Source organism: Python bivittatus, unplaced genomic scaffold (assembly GCF_059951505.1).
Source record: "Python bivittatus isolate LINGU-HERP-01145 unplaced genomic scaffold, Pbiv_v1 ctg000370_np1212, whole genome shotgun sequence".
In the NCBI taxonomy this organism is placed as follows: domain Eukaryota; kingdom Metazoa; phylum Chordata; class Lepidosauria; order Squamata; family Pythonidae; genus Python; species Python bivittatus.
In genome coordinates, this window is record NW_028277062.1 from 1,791,246 (window position 1) to 1,811,594 (window position 20,349).

The 20,349-nt window shown below is 54.3% G+C and overlaps 2 protein-coding genes and 4 non-coding genes across 7 annotated transcripts; 3 read left to right on the plus strand and 3 right to left on the minus strand.

Moving 5' to 3' along the window:
* Positions 1 to 3,410: 3,410 nt before the first annotated feature.
* Positions 3,411 to 3,481, minus strand: TRNAG-GCC (transfer RNA glycine (anticodon GCC)). The gene has a single exon. It is a non-coding gene; the product is annotated as a tRNA-Gly (tRNA).
* A 1,981-nt stretch (positions 3,482 to 5,462) lies between these two features.
* Positions 5,463 to 5,533, plus strand: TRNAG-GCC (transfer RNA glycine (anticodon GCC)). The gene has a single exon. It is a non-coding gene; the product is annotated as a tRNA-Gly (tRNA).
* Positions 5,534 to 5,987: 454 nt separating this feature from the next.
* Positions 5,988 to 6,058, minus strand: TRNAG-GCC (transfer RNA glycine (anticodon GCC)). Its single transcript has one exon. It is a non-coding gene; the product is annotated as a tRNA-Gly (tRNA).
* A 934-nt stretch (positions 6,059 to 6,992) lies between these two features.
* Positions 6,993 to 11,848, plus strand: HES7 (hes family bHLH transcription factor 7). The gene is made up of 4 exons (XM_088142198.1): positions 6,993 to 7,052; positions 8,168 to 8,263; positions 9,338 to 9,425; positions 10,092 to 11,848. Exons 1-4 carry the CDS (start codon positions 7,011 to 7,013, stop codon positions 10,496 to 10,498), a joined length of 633 nt encoding a protein of 210 aa, XP_087998324.1. The 5' UTR covers positions 6,993 to 7,010; the 3' UTR covers positions 10,499 to 11,848.
* A 3,723-nt stretch (positions 11,849 to 15,571) lies between these two features.
* On the minus strand, positions 15,572 to 18,904 carry LOC103058593 (uncharacterized). Of its 2 annotated transcripts, none has more exons than XM_007445392.4 (2): positions 17,462 to 17,610; positions 15,572 to 17,243 (listed from the first exon to the last, which is right to left on the minus strand). In XM_007445392.4, exons 1-2 carry the CDS (start codon positions 17,593 to 17,595, stop codon positions 15,869 to 15,871), a joined length of 1,509 nt encoding a protein of 502 aa, XP_007445454.3. In that variant the 5' UTR covers positions 17,596 to 17,610; the 3' UTR covers positions 15,572 to 15,868. The 2 variants fall into 2 exon arrangements, with proteins under 2 accessions (XP_007445454.3, XP_087998413.1); XM_088142287.1 differs by lacking the exon at positions 17,462 to 17,610 and adding an exon at positions 18,737 to 18,904 and having other exon boundaries at positions 15,585 to 17,243.
* Positions 18,905 to 19,491: 587 nt separating this feature from the next.
* Positions 19,492 to 19,563, plus strand: TRNAQ-CUG (transfer RNA glutamine (anticodon CUG)). The gene has a single exon. It is a non-coding gene; the product is annotated as a tRNA-Gln (tRNA).
* Positions 19,564 to 20,349: the final 786 nt, after the last annotated feature.

A 20,349-nucleotide genomic window follows, 5' to 3' on the forward strand; every position in this document is an offset into this window, starting at 1 on the left:
TCATTGAGGTCTAGTCTCTTGTGGGAAGAGCTTTGTGGCTATTATTCCAATTTCATTTACTGAATTCCATTCCAGAGGCGAGAAGATACAAAACACCTAATGTTGCACAGGTGTGTAAGATAACATGCATTTATCTTTGGGAGAGAAAATAGGAGAAAATCAGGGGAACAGCAAAGGACATTATGAATCCAGAGACAGATGAGCTCCTTTGTAAGGAATCAATATATATATTGTTATATTTATCAATATATTTATCAATATATTTGTGTGAGCCAAATTTAGCATTCAAGTTGACAGCTATGTGAAATCAATACAGTATAGGACAGTGTTTCTCAACCTTGGCCACTTGAAGACGTGTGGATTTCACCTCCCAGAATTCCCCAGCCAGCTGTGCTGGCTAGGGACTTCTGGGAGCTGAAGTCCACACGTCTTCAAGTGGCCAAGGTTGAGAAACACTGGTATAGGCAAAAGTGTCACAGGAGGGCTGTGTTCACACAGCATGCTAGGAGTGAACTAAAATACAGTTGGGTGGTTCGTGGTTTGGACCCCACAGGAATCCAGCCTTTGGATCTACCAGTTGTGTGAACTTCAGCTTCAGTGTGGATTGTTTGCTAGGCATCACGTATCATGTGAGCAAGGCCCAGGTTCAGCTAACCCAGACCTGGGGCTCGTTTGCTGGGTGAACCCAATGGTTGGGTAGAGCCAAGGATGGTAGCCCCACCTGAGCCGAGCGAGGGCCCTGCAAGGGTTACAACTCAGAAAATCCCCAGCCGAGTGGAGTGGAAATTGTGGGAGTCGTAGTCCCCCCACATCTGGAAGGGCAAAGGAGGATCTGAAGACCAGGTGCACTCGAGTTGCTCCTCTGGCTTTGGAACCGTGGTCGGCCTTTGATCCGTGCCTCTCTGGAGCCCCAGGAAGAGGGCGTTTATTGGGGTCACCCTCCTGTTAATTAAACCTCCAACGGTCCTTGAACTCTGCAGGCTTGACTGCCACCATCTCCAGGGGTCTCGGCCTCATTCCGGGAGGCCTTTGTTCCCTGCTGGACCCGGCCCCCCTCCCCTCCCCGGTTTCATTAGCCACGCGTAGCTGCCCTCTAATCCTCCTGCATCTCCTCCTCGCTTGGACGCACCTCTCAGGGAGGCCTCCACTATTGCTCCCCAGAAGTTCAGGCCCAGGGCCCCCCATGCCCATCCTGGGATGAGTCTTCTCCCCAGTCCACTGGTCCTCCCCCCACAACCACAGCCCTTTCTGCCCTGGCCTTGGTGGGCCCTTCACAGCCTTTCTGCTGGGGGTCCCACACGGGCCATCTTCGTAGCTGTCCATAAACCACTCCAGATGCTCGTTGGCTTTTTTCATAATTTGTTGGGAGCTAAAGGGAGCTTGAACAGCTGTCTCCCTTGATAATTAATCATCACAAGCACCCAGCATCACCCCACACATTTCTGTGGCTGAGGAGGGAATTCCTCTGGGGAAGTCGTCTGGGGTGTCTGTAGGGAGGGGGTCAAAAAAAGTTCCAGACGGTCAAGATGTGGACCATGTGTTTGAAGCCCTACGTGAAGCATGTTAAAAAGTCACCATCTTGACTCTTTTGACCCTTCTCCCGGTGGGTACCCCTGTAGTCCACTCTTCAGCCAGTCCTGGCTCTACCTGTAATGGTATGTGGGGAAGACCTTGGGAGATGGGACCAAGAGATGTTGCCTAGGGAAGGGTCCGATAAGAGACAGCTTAGCCCACAGCTGGATAGTGGGTGGGGCAAGAGTCTCGGAAGGAACCCTCCCTAGTTTCTCAGGCTGTAAAGGAGACCGGGGGGGGGGGAGTTGTTCTTTGAGACTTGCAAGATTCTGTTAATGTAGCTTCACAATAAAGTAGGACTAGTTCATCTGGTCTCTAAAGCAGATTGGGGGGGACTGTTTTTTGAGATTTGCAAGATTGATTGCCTTACTAGGTGTACCAGACAGGAAACACGACCAGATGAACTAGTTCCACTTTATTGGAAAGCTACATTAACAGAATCTTGCAAGTCTCAAAGAACACCTCCCCCCCCCATGTCCTTTTTAGCCCGAGAAACTAGGGAGGGTCCCTTCTGAGCCTCTTGCCCTGCCCGCTATCCAGCCGTGGGCTAAGCTGTCTCTTATCGGACCCTTCCCTAGGGCAGCGTCTCTTGGCCCGTCTCCCAAGGTCTTTCCCACATACCATTACACTACCAGGTTTTAGTTGATGGATCTTGGAATTTGAGTAACAAAACGTAGCAAAATGCATGAATCTGGATTGCCCAGCCCATTAACGCTAGCCTAAATAGAGCCTAACTTTACAGAAGCCTATATCCTTCCTTGAGTCCATCACTCCTGGGCTTAATTTTCCTGGAACTTCTCTTGCACCAGATTTTAGACCACAGGCTTCTTGGAGTAAGGACCTACAATGCATGTTACTGTTACTGTTACTGTTACTGTTACTGTTACTGTTACTGTTACTGTTACTGTTACTGTTACTGTTACTGTTACTGTTACTGTTACTGTTACTGTTACTTACTTATTTATTTATACAGTATTTCAAATTTGCCACCGCCCATCTCACTGCAGAGTGACTCTGGACAGTTTACAGCAAAACCAGAATAAACATGAATTAAAATAGATAAATATTAATTATTAATTGTTACTGTTATTGTTATCTGACCTCAACAATCAAAATAGATGGCATTACTTCACTTCATCCACATGCAGTGAGATTACCAAGAATAGCACGGAGCCCCTCCCCAGCCAGAAAAGGAGATTATTCCACTGTTTATCATCACAGAAGCTTTGCACAGGGGTGGGGGCAAGGGAGATTGCTGGGGGGGACCTGTGCCTTGGAGAGTGATGGGATGAATCCAGGCGGGGGCAGCCTGTTTGGACTGCCCCCTCCCCGGATCCCCTGCCCCCCAGCTCCCTCTAAGCCACGCCTTCCTTGCAGGGGCTAAATGCCCCCATTTGCTGGAGCGGGTCGAGGGGAGGCGGGATTTGGAGCGGTCCCAGTTGTGAATTTTCACCCCCCCCCCGAAAAGACATAACGAGCCGCCGTTTGGCATTGGAAGCGCAATCCTGTTCCCACGGCAGAGAAAGCGGTGGGAGCCCTGAAGCCCAGGGTGTCAATATCGGGCCAAAAGTATAGGGGTGGGGTGGGGGTGGAAAATCCCTGGGGGGGTCTGGAGGGAGGCGGAGGGCGCTGTTGCCAAGCGCAGCGGCAAGAGAGCTTCGGGGAAGGGTTGAAAAAGCGGGGGACACTCCGCTCCCCACTCTTTAGAAAGCGCTTCAGGGGTCACACTTAAGGGAAGGGGGGGGGAGAGAGAAAAGCAACAGGCTCATTCTTTGGAACAAGTTAAACGTCCCGCCAATAGAGTAATACAATGACAGCACTGAAGAAAAAGAACGCGTTGCATTGGCCGGGAATCGAACCCGGGCCTCCCGCGTGGCAGGCGAGAATTCTACCACTGAACCACCAATGCTCCGGAAAACAGCTGGATTTTCCCCCTTCACAACCTATGCAGTTGGAGCGGGAGCCAGGCCCGACGTTGCACCAACCAGTTAACCAGCAGAGGGTTTATATATATATTTCTTCTGAAAAGAAAAATACGCATGGTTTGCAAAACCCACTCAGGTGGCAACACGCTTCGGGTGAAACGCAGCTGCGTTCGCACGATCCGCCGACCTGCCAAGTGGCTCGACGCATTTTGCACGAACCTGTTACGCCCGCCTTCCCCCAAATCGCGACCCCGAGAACATCGAGCGCATTGCACAGATTCGTAACTCGATTACGGTGGGATCCTTTGCCGTGGGAAGAGCCCTCCGGGGGTGAATTTTTGACACTTGCGCGTTTGGATTAAGATGGCAGCTGAGCGCGCCAGCCGCTCCTTTCCCGGAGGAGGCCCTGGCAGGTGCCGGAGGGAGGTGCAGGCCCCTGGGCGACGGGCCCCGGGCTGGGTGTAAGCCGGCGAATCAAAGGCGAGGCGAGGCGTTGGTCCTCCGGGCGCACGGAGGGGAGGAAACTCCTCCACCGGCTGCGCGCGGGGGCCAGCGCGGCTTGGCTTGGCTTGGCTTGGCTTGGCTTGGCTTGGCTTGGCTTGGCTTGGCTTGGCTTGGCTTGGCTTGGCTTGGCTTGGCTTGGCTTGGCTTGGCAGGCCCTCGAAGCGGCGGGAGGGGTCGCCCTCCTCGCCCGCCCCTGCCAAACCCTTCGGGCCCGCCTGCCCGCCCCAACTCAGCTCCCCAGAGTTTTCGCCTAGCCAGGCGCGGCGCGTCCCTTAGGGACGAGCGCCCGCAGCACCACCGCCCGTGGCTGGTCTAGAAAAACGCAGCCGGGCCCGACCTCGTAGGACGTGGATGGGAGGCCACCAGGAAACCCGGGCTGGAGGGTAGAGTGGGAAGTTGCCAAACAGCCCAGAGGAAAGCAGTGGGGCAGCACTTGGCCGGCCAGGGGTCAAGTGCGACCAGAGGGGGCTTTTGGTCTTTTATTCACGGTGTGTCTTTGGAAAGCTATAACGAAACACAGAGAAACGTCTAAAAAAAAAGTGGCGTGTTGGATGGCCCGGGAACATAACCAGGGAAAATAGGCGTAGGGTGCAGGAGAAGAGAACGGCGCTCTGCACAAGCTCAGAAACACTTGCTTCTCTGGCAGAGTTTGCATCAGCGACTTCCCCGTGCGTGCAATCTCTCTGCTTTCCCTGGTTATGTTCCCGGGTCATTCAGCACCCCATTTTCTTTCTTTTTAAGCCGGGGAGCGGGGCAGCGGCTCCCCCTTCCTCCCCAGAAAATGTGCCAGGAGCTGGGCCTCTTCCCCGCCCCTCTGAGACCCTGGGAAAGTCTTCCACACGCCCCGGTGTCAAAGGTCGCCTGTTCTTTGACGACCCCCCGGGAGGGACAGCTTCGCACCTCGCGGGAAGCTCACACGAGCCTTCACACGCCCCGCGCGCCCGCCGGCCCGCCCGCAGCGCAGTTTGGTGGGCGACAGCTGGGCGGAGGGGGAGTGTTGCACGCGCGTGTGAGATGGGCGAGCGAGGGTTGAATCCGAATCGCGGCGAAGCCAGCCCGCGAGCCCGAGAGGGAGCGGGGGACCTTCCTTCCTGGGCCCAGATGTGCAGAGTGGCGTCCGGAGGGATGGGATGGGCGAGGCGCATTTTGTACTTGCTCAGAGGCACGGGATTCTTGAGTCTTGCCGGCCAGAGAGGTTCGGTGTGGCGGAACCTTTATGAACTGTAAATAAAACTATCCGGCAGAGCTGAAAGCGTTTGGAGCATCGCGTCCTTTGCTTTGGACTCCCCGCCACACCCGCTTAGGCAGAGGGCATTTAGTACATCTTATGCTGCAAATGTACTAAATGAATGTTTTTAATCAATACTCCTTTTTCCCCCAAAGAGAGGTTTCATCTTCATAGCTTGGATCACGCTGGCTTTTTTATTCCATCAAAGGGGCCATCCAGCTGTTCTTCACGGCGCATTGGTGGTTCAGTGGTAGAATTCTCGCCTGCCACGCGGGAGGCCCGGGTTCGATTCCCGGCCAATGCAACGATACTTTTGCTGCTGTTTTGGTCATCTGTTGGGCTTCCATTCCTTTCCCTTTGCTTATGCGCTCGTATACTGACTTTAAGAACGAATTCCGTTCCCAAGGTCTGTCCTGGAGTCGAATTTGTATGTAAGCCGGAACAGTATTATTGTATAATGAACTCGAATCATGGTATATTTAACTCGAATTTTGCTACAATAGACTCCATTCTTAACTATGGGTCGTCTGTAAGCCCGGGCGTTCTTAACCGGGGGACTACCTATCTGTTTCCTTTCCGTCTGATTTTATTTTTAATTCACTTGTAATAAAAAATATATTTTTTAAATTAACAGACCTCTGTGGGTCTAGATGCACAGAGGGAAGAGAGCTGGGTAAACATAATTCCCCTTTGAAGCACCTCATTTCTGGCAAAACGTATTTTTCCAGAAAAGTGGACCCCTAGGTCAAAATGCCAGTTGCATTGGCCGGGAATCGAACCCGGGCCTCCCGCGTGGCAGGCGAGAATTCTACCACTGAACCACCAATGCATCTCCTACAGATGTTGCTGACGATTCATCCTCTTACTGTGCACCTCTGTCATGCTTGTCTTTCCTTTTTTTCTAATCCTGAAAAAGAGGATAAGTTTCCTTCAACTGGACTTTCATTCCTGATGACTTCATGGACTTGTCCACGCAGTTTCCTTGGCCACACTACAAGCCCAAATGTAGTCTGCCACTGGCTTCTCTCGCACACGCACGCACACGCACACGCGCACACCGAGTCTTCCAGATGTAGAATGGTCTCCTATCCAAATACAAATACTTGTCGGTTAGCAAGGTTCAAAGGCTTCAAATCTCCAGGGCCGAAAGACCCTAACGCTAACTCCTGACTGGGGGGCGAGGGGTTGAGTTCCCACGGCAGACCAACCAGCAAGCCCCGCGGCAGCTGAGCCGGCCGTGCCACCCCGCCGTCGCCCTAATTTCGAATTTAGAAGCGCCGCGCCAGCCGAGAAACCCGGGCGGAGTAAACCACGGGTGCGTCGTGGGAACGCGCACAGGCAACGCCGCGCGGTGGGTTTGGCCAAGATAATCTTAAGCATCGGGGCTTTCTCCAGAAGAAAGCGAGATGAGGCTTGGGAAAAAGGAAAATGGGAGGGAGGGTGGGAAGATTGGGTAAGACATTCAGCTCCCTCCCAGCCTCCCTCGATTCCTGGAGGTCCGCGCGCGTGGGAATGCGCGCAGAAGCACGTGTACGTGCGCGAAGGAACAAGACGCGGAAGGGCCCTCCTTGCCCTGCGCGCGACCCCTCTCCTTCTTTCCCTTTCGGAAGGGGGGCCGTGCAAGGAGCCTCGGCCCCCTTTGTCCGCCGCTTGCTCGCGCCGCCCGGCCCTTTCACACCTCCGGGGCCCCCCGGGCGGGGCGGGCGAGGGATTAAAGGGGCGGCGCGGGCGGCGGCCTCACTCGGCGCATCTCCGGGGAAGAGGCGGCCGCGGGGCTGAGGATGCTGGCCACGGAGAGCTCGCAGGCAGGCGGGGTGAGAAAGGTATCGGGGTTTCCGAAGCAGAGGGCGCGGCGGGCCGAGGGCCACCGCGGGGAAGCCCGTTCCCACGTTGCGCTCTTTGGCTTCGCGGGGCGAGACCCCGCCAGGACCGCGGCGCCCGCTTCGCGCTCGGGCGAAGCCAGAGATTGGTGGCTTTCTCGGCAAACCACGATTAAGCCGACCGCGATGGGGGAGCCTCTGCTACGGAAAGGAAGGGGAAGGGAGCGCCTGGCCCGGGAACCCCAGGGGGGCAGGTGAAAAGCTCTCGCCTTTCCCCAGGGTCATCTGGGGCTCAATGGATTGGTTGATTATTTGCCATCGAGCCATTTTCGACTCCCGTGCAAAATATCTTCCCGGGATAGAACGTTATTTTTCCAGTAATCAGGTTTTGGATTACAGATTGTTTGGAAACCCCCTTATTTTCAACATGGTTATTTATGATTTGGGTATTATCTGTATGTGTAAAGAGCCTTTTTTCAAATTAACCTAAGGCAGTATTTCAAATTAATCTGTGGACTTCAACTTCCAGAATTCCCCAGCCAGCTTGCTGGCTGGGGAATTCTGGGAGTTGAAGTCCACAGGTCTTAAAGTTGTTGAGGCTGAGAAACATTGACCTAAAGGATTGATTGCAGGGATGGTGGGCTGGAATAGCAGACGTTAACCTTGGAAGGAGTTCAGATGTGACACCCTAACCCAGCCTTTCCAATTTAATGCCACCCTGGCTGGCAAAGAGTTGGGGAATGGCCATCCTGTCCTTGGAAGCTTCAGCCCAGACGTGGGAGGTGACCACCCTCCAGTTCAGGTCTACCGACTGTGTTCTGAGGACACACGGCCCACGGTCATTGCAACACAGCATGATTGTGCGAACCCAGCCTGTGTGTCCTCTTATAGGACAAGGTGTTGTCTAAGCAGCCAACCCGGGGACTGTCCATCTTTTCCTTAGTTGCAAATCGCAAAGGTGAAATCCACAAGGGATTGTCAGAGGATTGCCAAAATCTGAACTTTCTGGTGCATTTTGAACTGCCCGTAGCAATCAACCTGTAGAAAAGCAGGCCTCCATGGGTGTGTACAGCCCACCCCATCCAGGGGTCAACCCCCCCAATTTTTTCTCTGCCCAGATGCTGAAGCCCCTGGTGGAGAAACGCCGCCGTGACCGCATCAATAGGAACCTGGAGGAGCTGCGCCTACTTCTCCTGCAGAAAACCCACTGCCAGGTCAGCGAGTGATGCCCCCTGAAACTTGCCCCCTCTCACCCCCCCACAAGTGTGGTGTAGGGCATCTCCACAAAGATAGAAGAGCTACCCGCATCCAGATTAATTTTATGGTCTTTAGGTATCCTTAGAGTTAGTTGAACCCCCTTCAAGTGCATTGAAGTGGATGATATTTTATTTCTTTAACTGCCAGCAGAGGGAGCGATTGCTCTACCTGGCCCAGCTATTAAAGGTAATCTCCATAAAATGGCAGAGAAATAGGTGGCCCTGGACCCTTGATCAGGTATTGGTGTGGTTGTTTCCATTTTGCCTAACAACCATTTATTGGCAGTGATTTCCCAGTGGGGAAACATCCGTGGTGGGTTAAGAGGCCCTGAACTGGTAGTGCATATATTTGTAAGGTTGAACCATCACCCAGTTCTAACCTTGACTAGAACACCAATAATTATTTGGGATAATAAAGTAATCTCTTTCTTGGAGTCCCAGGCTAGGTGCAAGGCACAGGGTAGCACAGAACTCTTCTTCAAGCTAGAACTTGGGGAGAATCACTTGGGAGCCTTTGTTTTCTAGTCCTGGGTACTCTGTGTGGGTGTTGTGGCAGCAAGAAAACAGTTTATATTATGATTATTGAAGCATTTTAATACCTAGGAATGGTTAGCCACTATGTGGGTCAGTGTTTTTCAACCTTGGCAACTTTAAGAGGCCTGGACTTCAACTCCATGCTGGCTCTGGAATTCTGGGAGTTGAAGTCCAGGTCTCTTAAAGTTGCCAAGGTTGAAAAACACTGATGTAGATGTAATCATCCTGTTGGATTCATGGCCCAGAGATACAGGTTTCCATAGAGGTTAGAAACGCTCTGCTGGGTATGTCTCATCCCACGTTCATCCCCGTTTGAAGGAAGTTCAGACGACTCTCTTCTTCCACTCTTTTTCTCCCAACAAGTGGGATGCAGGTACACTGCTCACGGAAGCGGAGGTTCCACTTAGCGGGCAACAACAGGCGTTTGATAGGCGTCCCTGCCTCTTCTCAACAGCGTTGCCCCTTCAAGCCATCTTCTTGGACCTCTTTTATTTACAGACCCTGAAGAATCCCAAAGTGGAGAAGGCAGAGATTCTGGAGCTGGCCGTGGGATACCTACAGGAGAGGAACACGGCTAAACCCCGGGGTACAATTCACCTGCATGGTGGGTGGGAAGGAGGAAGTTGGCAAATGGCGCTATTAGAAAAAGCTTGGTTAGCATCTGTTTCATTGTGGGGGGAAAAGCATTAGAGCAGTGTTTGTCAACCTCAGCAACTTTAAGCTGGGTGGACTTCGACTCCCAGAATTCCCCAGCCAGCATGGCTGGCTGGGGAATTCTGAGAGTCGAAGTCCACCCATCTTCAAGGTGCTGAGGTTGACAAATACTGCACTAGAGGATGTGCAGAGTAAGAAATTAGAGGAATCATCTCCAGGGCACGATTAGTGCACACGCCCCTCTCTCCATAGTATTGTGTGTTCACGCAAATACAACAGCAGTGGGCAGGAGCGATTTATTAATAAAGAAGGAAAAATTAGCTCTGATTGGCTTTAGTGCTTTCTGCCCACTCTCTCGTCTGATCCCCCATCCCCATGTCACTGGGGAAAAATTTCCCAGAGGGCACCAGGTTGGGGATGGCCGGCCTTAAGCCTCCCACCTTTGCCTGAGGTCGGCTTCTGTTTTTTGCTGGCCGTTCATTTCGTTTTTCCGAAGCTGAGAAGTCGTCCGTCCCTGGGGCCGGGGCGGTTGGGGCTGAGCGGCCTCGGGTTTGGCGTGACCAGCCTTCTCCCCGGCTCTCCAATTCCACTCTTGCAGGAGAGGATGCCCTGGAGGACAGCGGCCTGCAGACCTGCTATCCCATGGGATTCCGGGCGTGTTTTGGGCACCTGGCAGCCTTCATCCAGCACGCCCATCCGTCGGTCCAGAGCCACTTATGGGAGGGGCTGCGCGTTTATCTCACGGCCATGGTGGAACCGCCAGCCCAGGACTGGAGTTCTTCCACGCTTTCTCCGAGCTCCTCCTCCTCTGAGGAAGCCCCTGCCTGGACCCCAGAGGCTTTCTGCTCACCGGTGCAGCTCAGCAGGACTTTCCGGAGACCAGACCCGCCTTCCTCCAGCACCGGACACCTGGGGAGCCGACAGAGACACCCCCACCCCCCGGAAAGTGATGCATCAGCGAAAAGCATCTCCCCGCTGCCCACTTTCTGGCGCCCTTGGCCCTAGGGCAAAGATTCCCGCCCCCCTCTGCCCACCCTTTTTGCTCCTTCAGTCATAAAACCTCGATAGCAGCTTTTGGCTGCCCAAAGAGTGACTTTGCAATGTGCAGCCATCATCTCCAATGTAGCATTCTCCTGTTGGCTGATTTCTTAGGGACTAGTGGCTTGTATTCACACATTGCCCAAAGCCAGGTTGTGGTTTGTCTGGCTGAATGCGTTGTGGGATCATAGCTGGAGTGATTTAGAAACCCTGGTTTATGCACAGTATGTTGGCTTCGTCAGCACTCCCTGGTTTTAAAAATCAGGTTTAGCATACAGGTAGTCCTCGCTTAATGACCACAATAGGGACCAGAAAAACAGTTGTTAATTGAGGCGATTGTTAAGCAAATTGGACCTGATTTTATGATCTTTTTTGCAACAGTCGTTAAGTGAATCACACAGTCGTTAAGCAAATCTGGCTTCCCCCATTGACTTTGCTTGTTGAAAGTTGGCTGGGAAGATTGCAAACGATGATCAGATGACTCCGGGATGCTGCAACCATCATAAGTGTGAGCTGGTTGCCAAGCACCCGAATTTTCATCATGTGGCTATGGAGCTGCTGCAATGGTTGTAAGTGCAAGGATGGGTCGTAAGTCACCTTTTTTTAGCACTGTTGTAACTTCAAACGGTCACTAAATGAATGGTTGTTAAGCGAGGACTAACTGTAATTTGAGAATTTAAGTACACCTCATGCTGGAGTTCACTTCTTTTAAAGGTCCTTTTCTTTTAAAGGTTTTAATGCCAGCGCACACAGCCCTCCGATAAAATGACCATTCGTTGCAGCCATGCAACACGCTGAACGCATACGATGCAAACCCAACCCTATCGCTCCTGTTACGGTTTGGTGTGTTGTTTGTGTAAATACAGAAAATATCAACAGGCAATCACAACCAATCTTCGGTAGCCCTCTAAGAGCCCAGTCCATTCTGAGGGAGATGGGCAGCATATAAATTTAGTAAAGAAAGAAATTCCTTAGCATAAACTCGACAAGGGCAAAATCTGTAAAAGAGCCAGCTTCAGGAATGAGGTTCAGCTTTAGAGGTGGTGTGAAATAAGTTGCTGATTTAGGATCCTGGATTCCGCAGAGTTTTGCAGGTAAGTACAGAATTCTTGGAAAAGCCGCCTGCTAAATTGTTGAGCCAAGCACAGGAGCATCTCTCCAAACAGCTGTGGGGCCAGGAAAGACTTTGGGCCAGCCTAACCTACCTCACAGGGTGGTGGTTGTGGAGGAAAATAGGAAGGCATGCCACTTGGAGCTGCAAACAAAAGGCAGTGTATCAATCTAATTCAGTGTTTCTCAACTTTGGCAACTTTAAGATGTGTGGACTTCAACTCCCAGAATTCCCCAGCCAGCAAGCTGGCTGGGGAATTCTGGGAGTTGAAGTCCACACATCTTAAAGTCGCCAAAGTTGAGAAACACTGATTGATTACTCAATCCAGCAGCTGCAATTCAGCCCAGGACCTTGGATGCTTTGCAATTTTGAAGCATCAACTGTTCACCCAAGATTTGTGAGTGGGTCCTTCTTGGTGGTGGCCCCTTTGTGCAATTCTCTCAGAGGTCCTTCTGCGCTCCTCACCAGCTGGGGAGGCCTTTGTTGAGAAAACTAACACCAGGACCAGAATGCTACGCAAGGTATTTTTAAAGGGGTTTCTTACTTGATTGGTTTTGAATAACATTTTAGGGTGTGTAAATATATTTTAATAGTGTTTCAGGGCACAGCTGCTTTTGGAAGATTAATACTAATAGTAAAGAGAATGAGAATGAGAATATACTTTTGTCTTATCCCACGCTGCTAAGCGTTCTAGAGCTGGCAAAAGGAATGACTTGAAATTTATAAGGTAGGGGAGAAAGGAGCAAATGAATAAGACTGATAAACTGGGTTTTTTTTTAAGTCCTGTAGAAAGATGACTTTTTAATCGATCATTGCTCTATAGCTGTGTCTTTTACAGAGCTACTGATGGGGTGATCTTAACCAACTGTTAGAGACCTGAAAGGAGACATTTGCACGTCACATGCAGGAAATCTGCTTTCTGTACCTCTTCGGCTACGTCTTTGTCCGTGGAATTAACGTTACGAGCTTTTGTACACGCAAAATTGACTGTACTTGAATTTCCATGTCTATATCTTTGCAAGCATGTGTGTTTACACGTGATCATAGCAAGTCTATTCTCGGTTCTTTTTAAAATCCAAACGTTCTTTTAGTTTTTCTGTCCAGATTTTTAGATGTTATTGTTGACATGTTTGTCGTGGCTTGTATTATTTTGATTCATTCAGTAATGCTTGCAGGCAGTTTCCTTCTGTTGAAAACTACGGGTTAGATCGGTGTTTTTCAACCTCGGCAACTTTCAGACGTGCGGACTTCAACTCCCAGAATTCCCCAGCCAGCCATGCTGGCTGGGGAATTCTGGGAATTGAAGTCCGCACAGCTGAAAGTTGCCGAGGTTGAAAAACACTGGGTTAGATTCTTCCAGATCAACGTTCAGCAGCCCCACTGAATTCAATGGGAGAAAGATTTAAGTCCCACTGACTGACCTGGCCCAGATGCATCCATGTTGAGCGATGTAATAATATGTTTATGTATCATGGGGGGGGGGGAAGGAATGCTGTGCAGGTTTTCTTCTATCACCCTGGAAGTTTCCAGAAGTGATGGATGTTTGACTCAAAGCCCAGCATTTTGTTTCTCCTGGAGGCCAGCCAGCTGTCTGGGGGGCTCACAAGCCAGAGGTGGAGACCTTCCCCTCTCCTCCAGCTGTTCTCCTGCAAGTAAGACTTGGAGGCACCGTGGAGTCCTCGAGACCGAGGGCCCTCAAAACACCGGTCCTCCAGGAATTTCTCCAACCCCCCTTTAAAGCCATCCAGGGCGTGCCTTGTGGTCCCGGAGTCCACAGGTGAGGGATGCGCTGCGTGGAGAATAGCATCTTTGTCCGTGTTTCATCTTCCACTCCTGGGGTTTGGAGAGAAGGAGAAAACTTCTCCCTGCCCACGCCCTCAGGCCACGCTTGGTTGTATACATCTCAGTCACAGCTCCCTTCGGCCCCCTTTTGCCAAGCAAAGGAACCCCAAATAGTTAAGCTGCTTCTGAATCGGGAAGGGGCTGGTTGCCCTCCTCTGCGTTTTCCGGCTCTGTCATCCACAGCCCCGTCCCCCCCACCCCGCCACCCAGTGCAGACGTACCACAGGTCAGTCTTCCTCCACCTCGGCGACTTTAAGCTTCTGGCCCTCAACCCCCAGAATTCCCCAGCCAGCACGCCCGCTGCCAGATGGGCCTGAGGGCGTTACAACCTTGGCCTTTTCATTTTCAGCCCCTAGCACAGAGTCTGCCTTTCTCCAATAGATGCACGCAGAGGATCACCCCCGAGCAGCGACCCCAAGATCACTTCTCTGGGTAGTGACAGACACCTCCACCAGTGCGTACATGAAGCTGAGGGTCTTCCTCCCCATATTTATTTGCTGCCTGGTTGACCCGTTTGAGAAGCCCGCTGGGAGCCCTTCGATCCCTTTGGGGTGTGCCCCCTTGGCACGCTCGGTGTCCTCACGTGGGGAAAGGATTCGCTCATTCCCGCTCCGGCAGGCTACCGCCCCATCGCAGAAGCCTCCTGAGCCGTGAGGTCTGAGATGCCACGGCGTGGCGTTTCCGATCCCTGAGGTCTTCAAGGGTTCTTCCTGGCTCTGCAGCCGGAGTTGGGGAGCTGGACCCAAACTCAAGCTGGAAAGAGGGGAACGGCAAGAAGAAACAGCCGGGGGGTCCCCGGGGAAGGAAAGGCAAGGTCAGGATGCTGGCCGTGGCAGTGCCACCGAAGCCCACCCCTTTTGTACGTCCCGCCTGACTCCCAGCAACTCTGAAAAGGGAAGGAGACAAACTCCGGCACTGATCTGGAGTCAGGCGGCACGAAACTGAAGAAATGAAGCTAAAATAGACAAACTGGCAGAAAAACATGCCGCATTCAGAAGTGGAATCTGTGCTCCAGATGGGAGAGGGGAGGCCCAGATGCTCACTGCCGATTCAGAGAGTGTGCAAAGATGCCAGTCCTCATTGCCCCTTGGCTTCAGTCCCAAGCCCAGACGGGCAACCCGCTGCCCACGCCAAGGCTAACGCCACCAGAAGGTAGATTGCTGCTTCGTTAAAAAAGATCCTTTGTCCTCCCAGAGGAGTGTACAGGAAACCTCACCCCAGCCTCCTGCATTCCCTTCCGGGGGGCTCTTACCCTGCCCCACCGGGAGGACCCTAGACAGGGCAGGCAGTTAAGCAGCTTGGCGTGGGTACAAACTGGCGCTTGAGCTGTGTTCAACAGCAACGGGGCACCTGTGGGGCACCGATTGCTATTTCTGGCTCTGGGCCCATGCATACCCTCAGCCTCCCTCTAATGTGAATTCAGGGCTAAATAAAGGGTGTGTTTCTTTCCTGACGCCAGGCCAAGGCAGATAAATGGCACTGGAGTGGCTAATCGGCTTGGGCAAAACAAGTGTGAACGGTGCCAAAGTAATCTAATGAGTCGCACCTACTTATTGAAAGACTAGAAGTCGCTGTAAGGCGGTGCTTCTCAACCTTGGCCACTTTAAGAGGTGTGGACCAACTCCCAGAATTCATGGCTGGCTGGGGAATTCTGGGAGTCGAAGTCCATGCCTCTTAAAGTGGCCAAGGTTGAGAAACACTGCTGTAAGGGCTGGTATTCTGAGAAGCCCCATTCCTCCACACATTGGCCTTGTGGTCTGACATTCAGCTGCTCACCTGGGGTGAGTGGCTCCTCACCCCAGGTGAGCAATTTGAAGCAGTGTTATGGCAGCTGATTAAGAACAGGAGGGGGAGGAAAAACAAAGGCACATCTCTTCTCCTCTCCAGGCCTGAAAGATCAAACTGGTGCTCTCCTTTGGGGAGACCCCCACTTCAGCCTGCCCAGGCCGTCTCTTCTATAGACGAAGCACCCGCCCCGTTCGATCCCCCAACAAGGCTTGGCAGGGCTGAATTCAGCGCTCTCCATCATTTGGGGGCCACGGGGGAAGAAGGAAGCGGCAAAGGACGACCCACCAAAACAAACTCTGCAAAGTTGATGGGCAACTCTTCAGCTCAACAGGGCAGCAGGGGATCACGTTTTACACGTGCACACGCAGGTTTATTTTTCCACGATGATAGCAAGGGCACACACACTGAATTCCCTACCCGGGACCTTCACAGCAAAATCAGCTGCAAGAAGACAATCCACCGGCTGAACGCTACACAAACGCCTTTGGTGCCACTTCGAGGTGGACGCCGGGCTGTGCGCAGGGTGCGAAGTCTCGGTGCCCGCCGGGTCTCCCCAAGTTCCCCCCAAAGCTCTTGCAGCTGCCTCCCTCTGCTGCTCACCTCTGGCTGGCCACGTGCAGGCAGAGGGCCTCCCTCACCTTTTCCGACCGCGCGGCGGGTTTAATGCGCGTGTCGGGGCGCTGGAGGGGCTGTTCGAAGGTGGCGGCCAGCTGCCTGGCCTCGGCTTCCCACTTGTCCTCGTAGGCCTCCCCTCTCTCCTCGCAGATGTTGTGCAGGACGCAGCAGGCCGAGATGAGGCGCGGGAGGTTCTCCACCGCACAATCGTTGCGGCCCGTCAGGCAGCGCCACCGGCCCTTCAGCCGGCTGAAGGCCTCCTCCAGAGGTTCTTGGCATCGGCTCAAAGTGGCATTGAAGTATTCCCTGGCCTCGTCTAGGTCTTCAGTGTAAGGGACCATCAGCCATGGCAGGAGAGGGTAGGCCGGTCCTCCCAGGATGACTCGGGGGATGGATACCCCGTTTATCTCCACGGGGCCCGGGGCAAAGAGGGTCCCTTCCTGCCCTTTGGTGAACAGGGTGGACTTGTTGAAGATCTTGGCCTCGTGAGTCTTCCCCGGCCACCCGGCGCTCAGATGGGTGAACTTGCCCCGGTGGTCCACCAAGGCTTGCAAGGCCATCGAGTAGTAGCCTTTGCTGTTGACGTACTCCGACGCTTGGTGCGGGGGGCACAAGATCGGCATGTGCGTGGTGCCCACCACCCCCGCGCAGTTGGGGAAGCCCCTCCCCTCGAAGCCCCGCAGGATGTCCGCCAGGCTGTTCCCCACGTTCACCGTGGAGCGCATCAGCACCCTCTGGATGGCGCGGCAGACTTCCAGCACCACGGAGCCGGCGGTGGACCTGCCCACCCCAAACTGGTTGCCCACGTCGCGGTAGCAGACGGAGGTGGCCAGCTTCCAGAGGGCGATGGCCACCCGCTTCTCCACGCTCAGGGGGATCCTCATCCGCGTCTTCTGGCGCTGCAGGGCGGGAGACAGCCGGGCGCAGAGCTCCAGGAACGTCGCCTTGCGCATCCGGAAATTCTGCAGCCACTTCCCGTCGTCCCAGGTCTCCAGGACTGTGCGGTCCCACCATTCGGTGCTCCGGGGCCGGGCCCAGAACCGCCTCTCCACCGAACGGAGGCGGCCCCCCCGCCTAGGGCCGGCACCGGAGGTCTGCCTCGCGAGGAAGGCCTCGTCCTCTTCCCCATCCTCCTCTTCCTCCTCTTCCTCCGCCTCCTCCTCCTCCTCCTCTTCCTCGGGTTCCTCCTCGCCTTCCTCCTCCCCTCCCCTCCGCCTCAGGGAGCGCAGGAAAGCCCACCGGCGCCGGGAGGCTGCTGCTGAAGAGGCTTCTCCACGGGCGCGCAAGTACTCCATCATCAGCGCGCCGGACTGCACCACGTACAAGACGGCGGCTTCTTGCTGCGCAGCATCCATGCTGGAGATCGAGAGAGAAAGACGTCACGTTCGGAAGGGAAACGCCGTTGGTGGCCTTGCAGAGCAGTCAAAGAGGCTGCATCATCTCGCCCGGCCCGGGACCCTTCCGTGAAAGGGAGATTTTTTTCAACGCCCCCATCTGTCTAGCCTGCAGCGCAGGGAATTCCTAGGTCTCCCCTCCAGAGACTAACCAGACCAGACCCTCCTCAGCTTCCATACCTGGACAGACCTGGGCTGAACGTTCCACAAAAGACTCTGCAAGCTTTCCCTTGTGGAGGATCGCCCAAGCTGTGCACAATTTCCCAGAATCCCTGACTGGCAAAGCAACAGCGGATGGAACCGAGGGGAGCCATCGGTGATCCTGCTGCGCCCCCGCGTGGCTGCTGGCCGGACAGGGAAAAAATTCTCCTGCACTGGCTAATCGATCCGGCCGGGGCAAACTGGCCTCCTGCCTTCGGTCAAAGGATCACGGGTTAGGCTCCAGGATTGGCAAAAGAAAAGAGACCCAGAGGAGAGAAAATCTGGAGTTTCGTCATCCGGTCTTCTTTTCCCTACCCTGTTCCCCTGCAGATTTCCTGGGGTTCAAACTCCACACGGCCTCACACATGGCTGACGAGGGAACTGGGGGTTGATGCCAGCCCCTTGCTCTACCAAGGAGCCATTTGGGGCAAAAAGAGATTTCAAGAAGTGGGGATTTTCTCTCCCCCCAAACTATTCTCAATTAAAGGGGGCGTCATGTTTTCAGCTCAGGTCGCCCTTATGGAGGGTGCCAAGGGCGCTGGAGTTTGCCCCTTGGTACAGCCTCCTCCCAAGCTCTCGGACTCCAAGCCCCATGACCCCCTGCCAGCACGGCTGTGCCAACCGGGAGGAACAGAAGTAGGGGAGCAGTGTATCTGAAAAGGCGCTGAGGCAGAGACGGTTTAGCCCGCTGGGTGAGGATGATGGGATCAGCAGTCCAACCTGTGGGGATGGTATCCACCCAGGGAAGGCTGGCTGAACGGGTTCCTTTCTCACATCCACATGCTTTGCAGACGGTGGCAAACTCAGGGAACCAGAAGCATTTGTTTTTCTGGAGGGATCTTTTGGGCTGGGAGGGTTTATAACAAAATCTTCAAAGCCCGTCGAAGCCGTTCTCCAGGTCAACCGTAATTAAGGCGCTCTTGCTCTGAGCCTCCTTTTCATGTTTCGGCCTTCCCTTGGACCAGTGTTTTTCCACCTGGGCCACTTTAAGAAGTGTGGGCTTCAACTCCCAGAATTCCCCAGCCAGCACGGCTGGCTGGGGGTCCTGGGAGTTGAAGTCCACACAAAGTCGCCCAGGTTGGAAAATGGAATGATGAAGCTTTTGAGGCCCGCACCTTGGGGAAAAAAGGCAGCAGCCCTAGAGTCGTGAAGTTGGAACGCTCTTGGGGTCATCCGGCCCAGCCCCTTCCCCAGGCCAGACCCCCCACGGCCTCTGCTTGAAGCAGCAACTTTCCAGGATCCCATCCGACTGACCTCTGCCCAGGACAAGGTCGACCGTCCTTGACCTCAGGCCCAGCAGCGGCCAGCCGGACCAGATGCCCGTCCTCGCAGGGTTGTTGTAGGGGCCCCGACTAGAACCTCCGGACCATTCTCCCCACCGGATCGCAGTCCGGCGCGGTTCAGCAGCGACTCCGTGGAAAGGGCGCATTTCCCCTCCCCGTTTCACGAGGCAAAGCCCGCGCCCTTCCTGCAGTCGGGCTCCCCCCCCCCCGGTGCACCGCACCGCACCGCCTTGCTGCGCCGCCGCCCCCCTCCCTTTCCCGCCCCCCAATTTTCCCAAGGGCTGCAAAGCGCGGCCAGCATCAGACGAACCTCGCGGGGCGCCGCCGCCGCCGCCGCCGCCGGGCAGATCGATCTTCGGGAGCCCGGAGGAAACGGGGAGAGCCCAGAAGGGAACCGGAGCGGAGGGGCGGCGCGGAGAGGAAAACCGAATTACTGCGGGCGCGGAGGAGAAAGGAAGAGGAGCGAACCCGCCTGGAAGGCCAAGGGTTAACCTGGCCCGGGGGCGGGTCGGAACAGCTGGAGCGACGGGGAAGGCTCCGCCCACTGCTCCCGAGCAACGGGCCTGCCCCGCCCCCGCGAACGTCTCCTCGCGTTCCCTGAACGGGCCCGCGGCGAGAACGGGAAATGCAAAGCAGCAGCGGCGCCATTGGCTGGCGGCGTCCCCGCCTCCTTCGCGACGGCGGGCAGGGAACGGTGGCTAAGGGGGCGGGCGGGCGGGCAGCCGCGGTTCCATGGTGTAATGGTGAGCACTCTGGACTCTGAATCCAGCGATCCGAGTTCGAATCTCGGTGGGACCTGCCCTTGGGGGCGCGGCCAAGGTACCCTTAGCCCGGCCAAGTCGGCTTCCTCTGCGTTTTTCACAGCAAGGGCATTGTTCGAATGGACGCCACGCAGCAGACCACGAAACCGATGAGTCGCAGAAACACCCCTCTGTAGAAAGAGGTTTAAACCGAAGAACGAAGAACGTGCCTATGGAAATTCCGAACGAGGCAATGCAGGAATTAAAAGGAAACGGCAAAGCGCCAGGTCACCCGAGAGAAAAGCTCTGTCTTTGCTGTTTTTTTAAAATTGCTTCTTACAATTTACAGCGGCGTTTTTTCAACCCTGACCACTTTAAGAGGTGTGGACTTCAACTCCCAGAATTCCCCAGCCAGCCATGCTGGCTGGGGAATTCTGGGAGTTGAAGTCCACACCTCTTAAAGTGGCCAAGTTTGGGCAACACTGGCGTAAGGCAAGGGAATGCCTCTGCGCACCACTGATCCCACCAGGTTTGGATCCTGGAGAAAGGAGGCCTTGTTGCTGTTCAGTCGTTAAGTCGTGTCCGACTCTTCGTGACCCCATGAACCATATCGCGCCAGGCCTTCCTGTCCTTCACTGCCTCCCGGAGTTTGCTCAGTTTCATGCTCATTGCTTCAGTGATGCTCTCTAACCATCTCATCCTCTGCCGTCCTCTTCTCCTTTTGCCTTCAATCTTTCCCAGCATCAGGGTCTTTTCCAAGGAGTCCTCTCTTCGCATTAGGTGACCAAAGTATCAGAGCTTGAGCTTCATTATCGATCCTTCCAATGAGCAATCAGGGTTGATT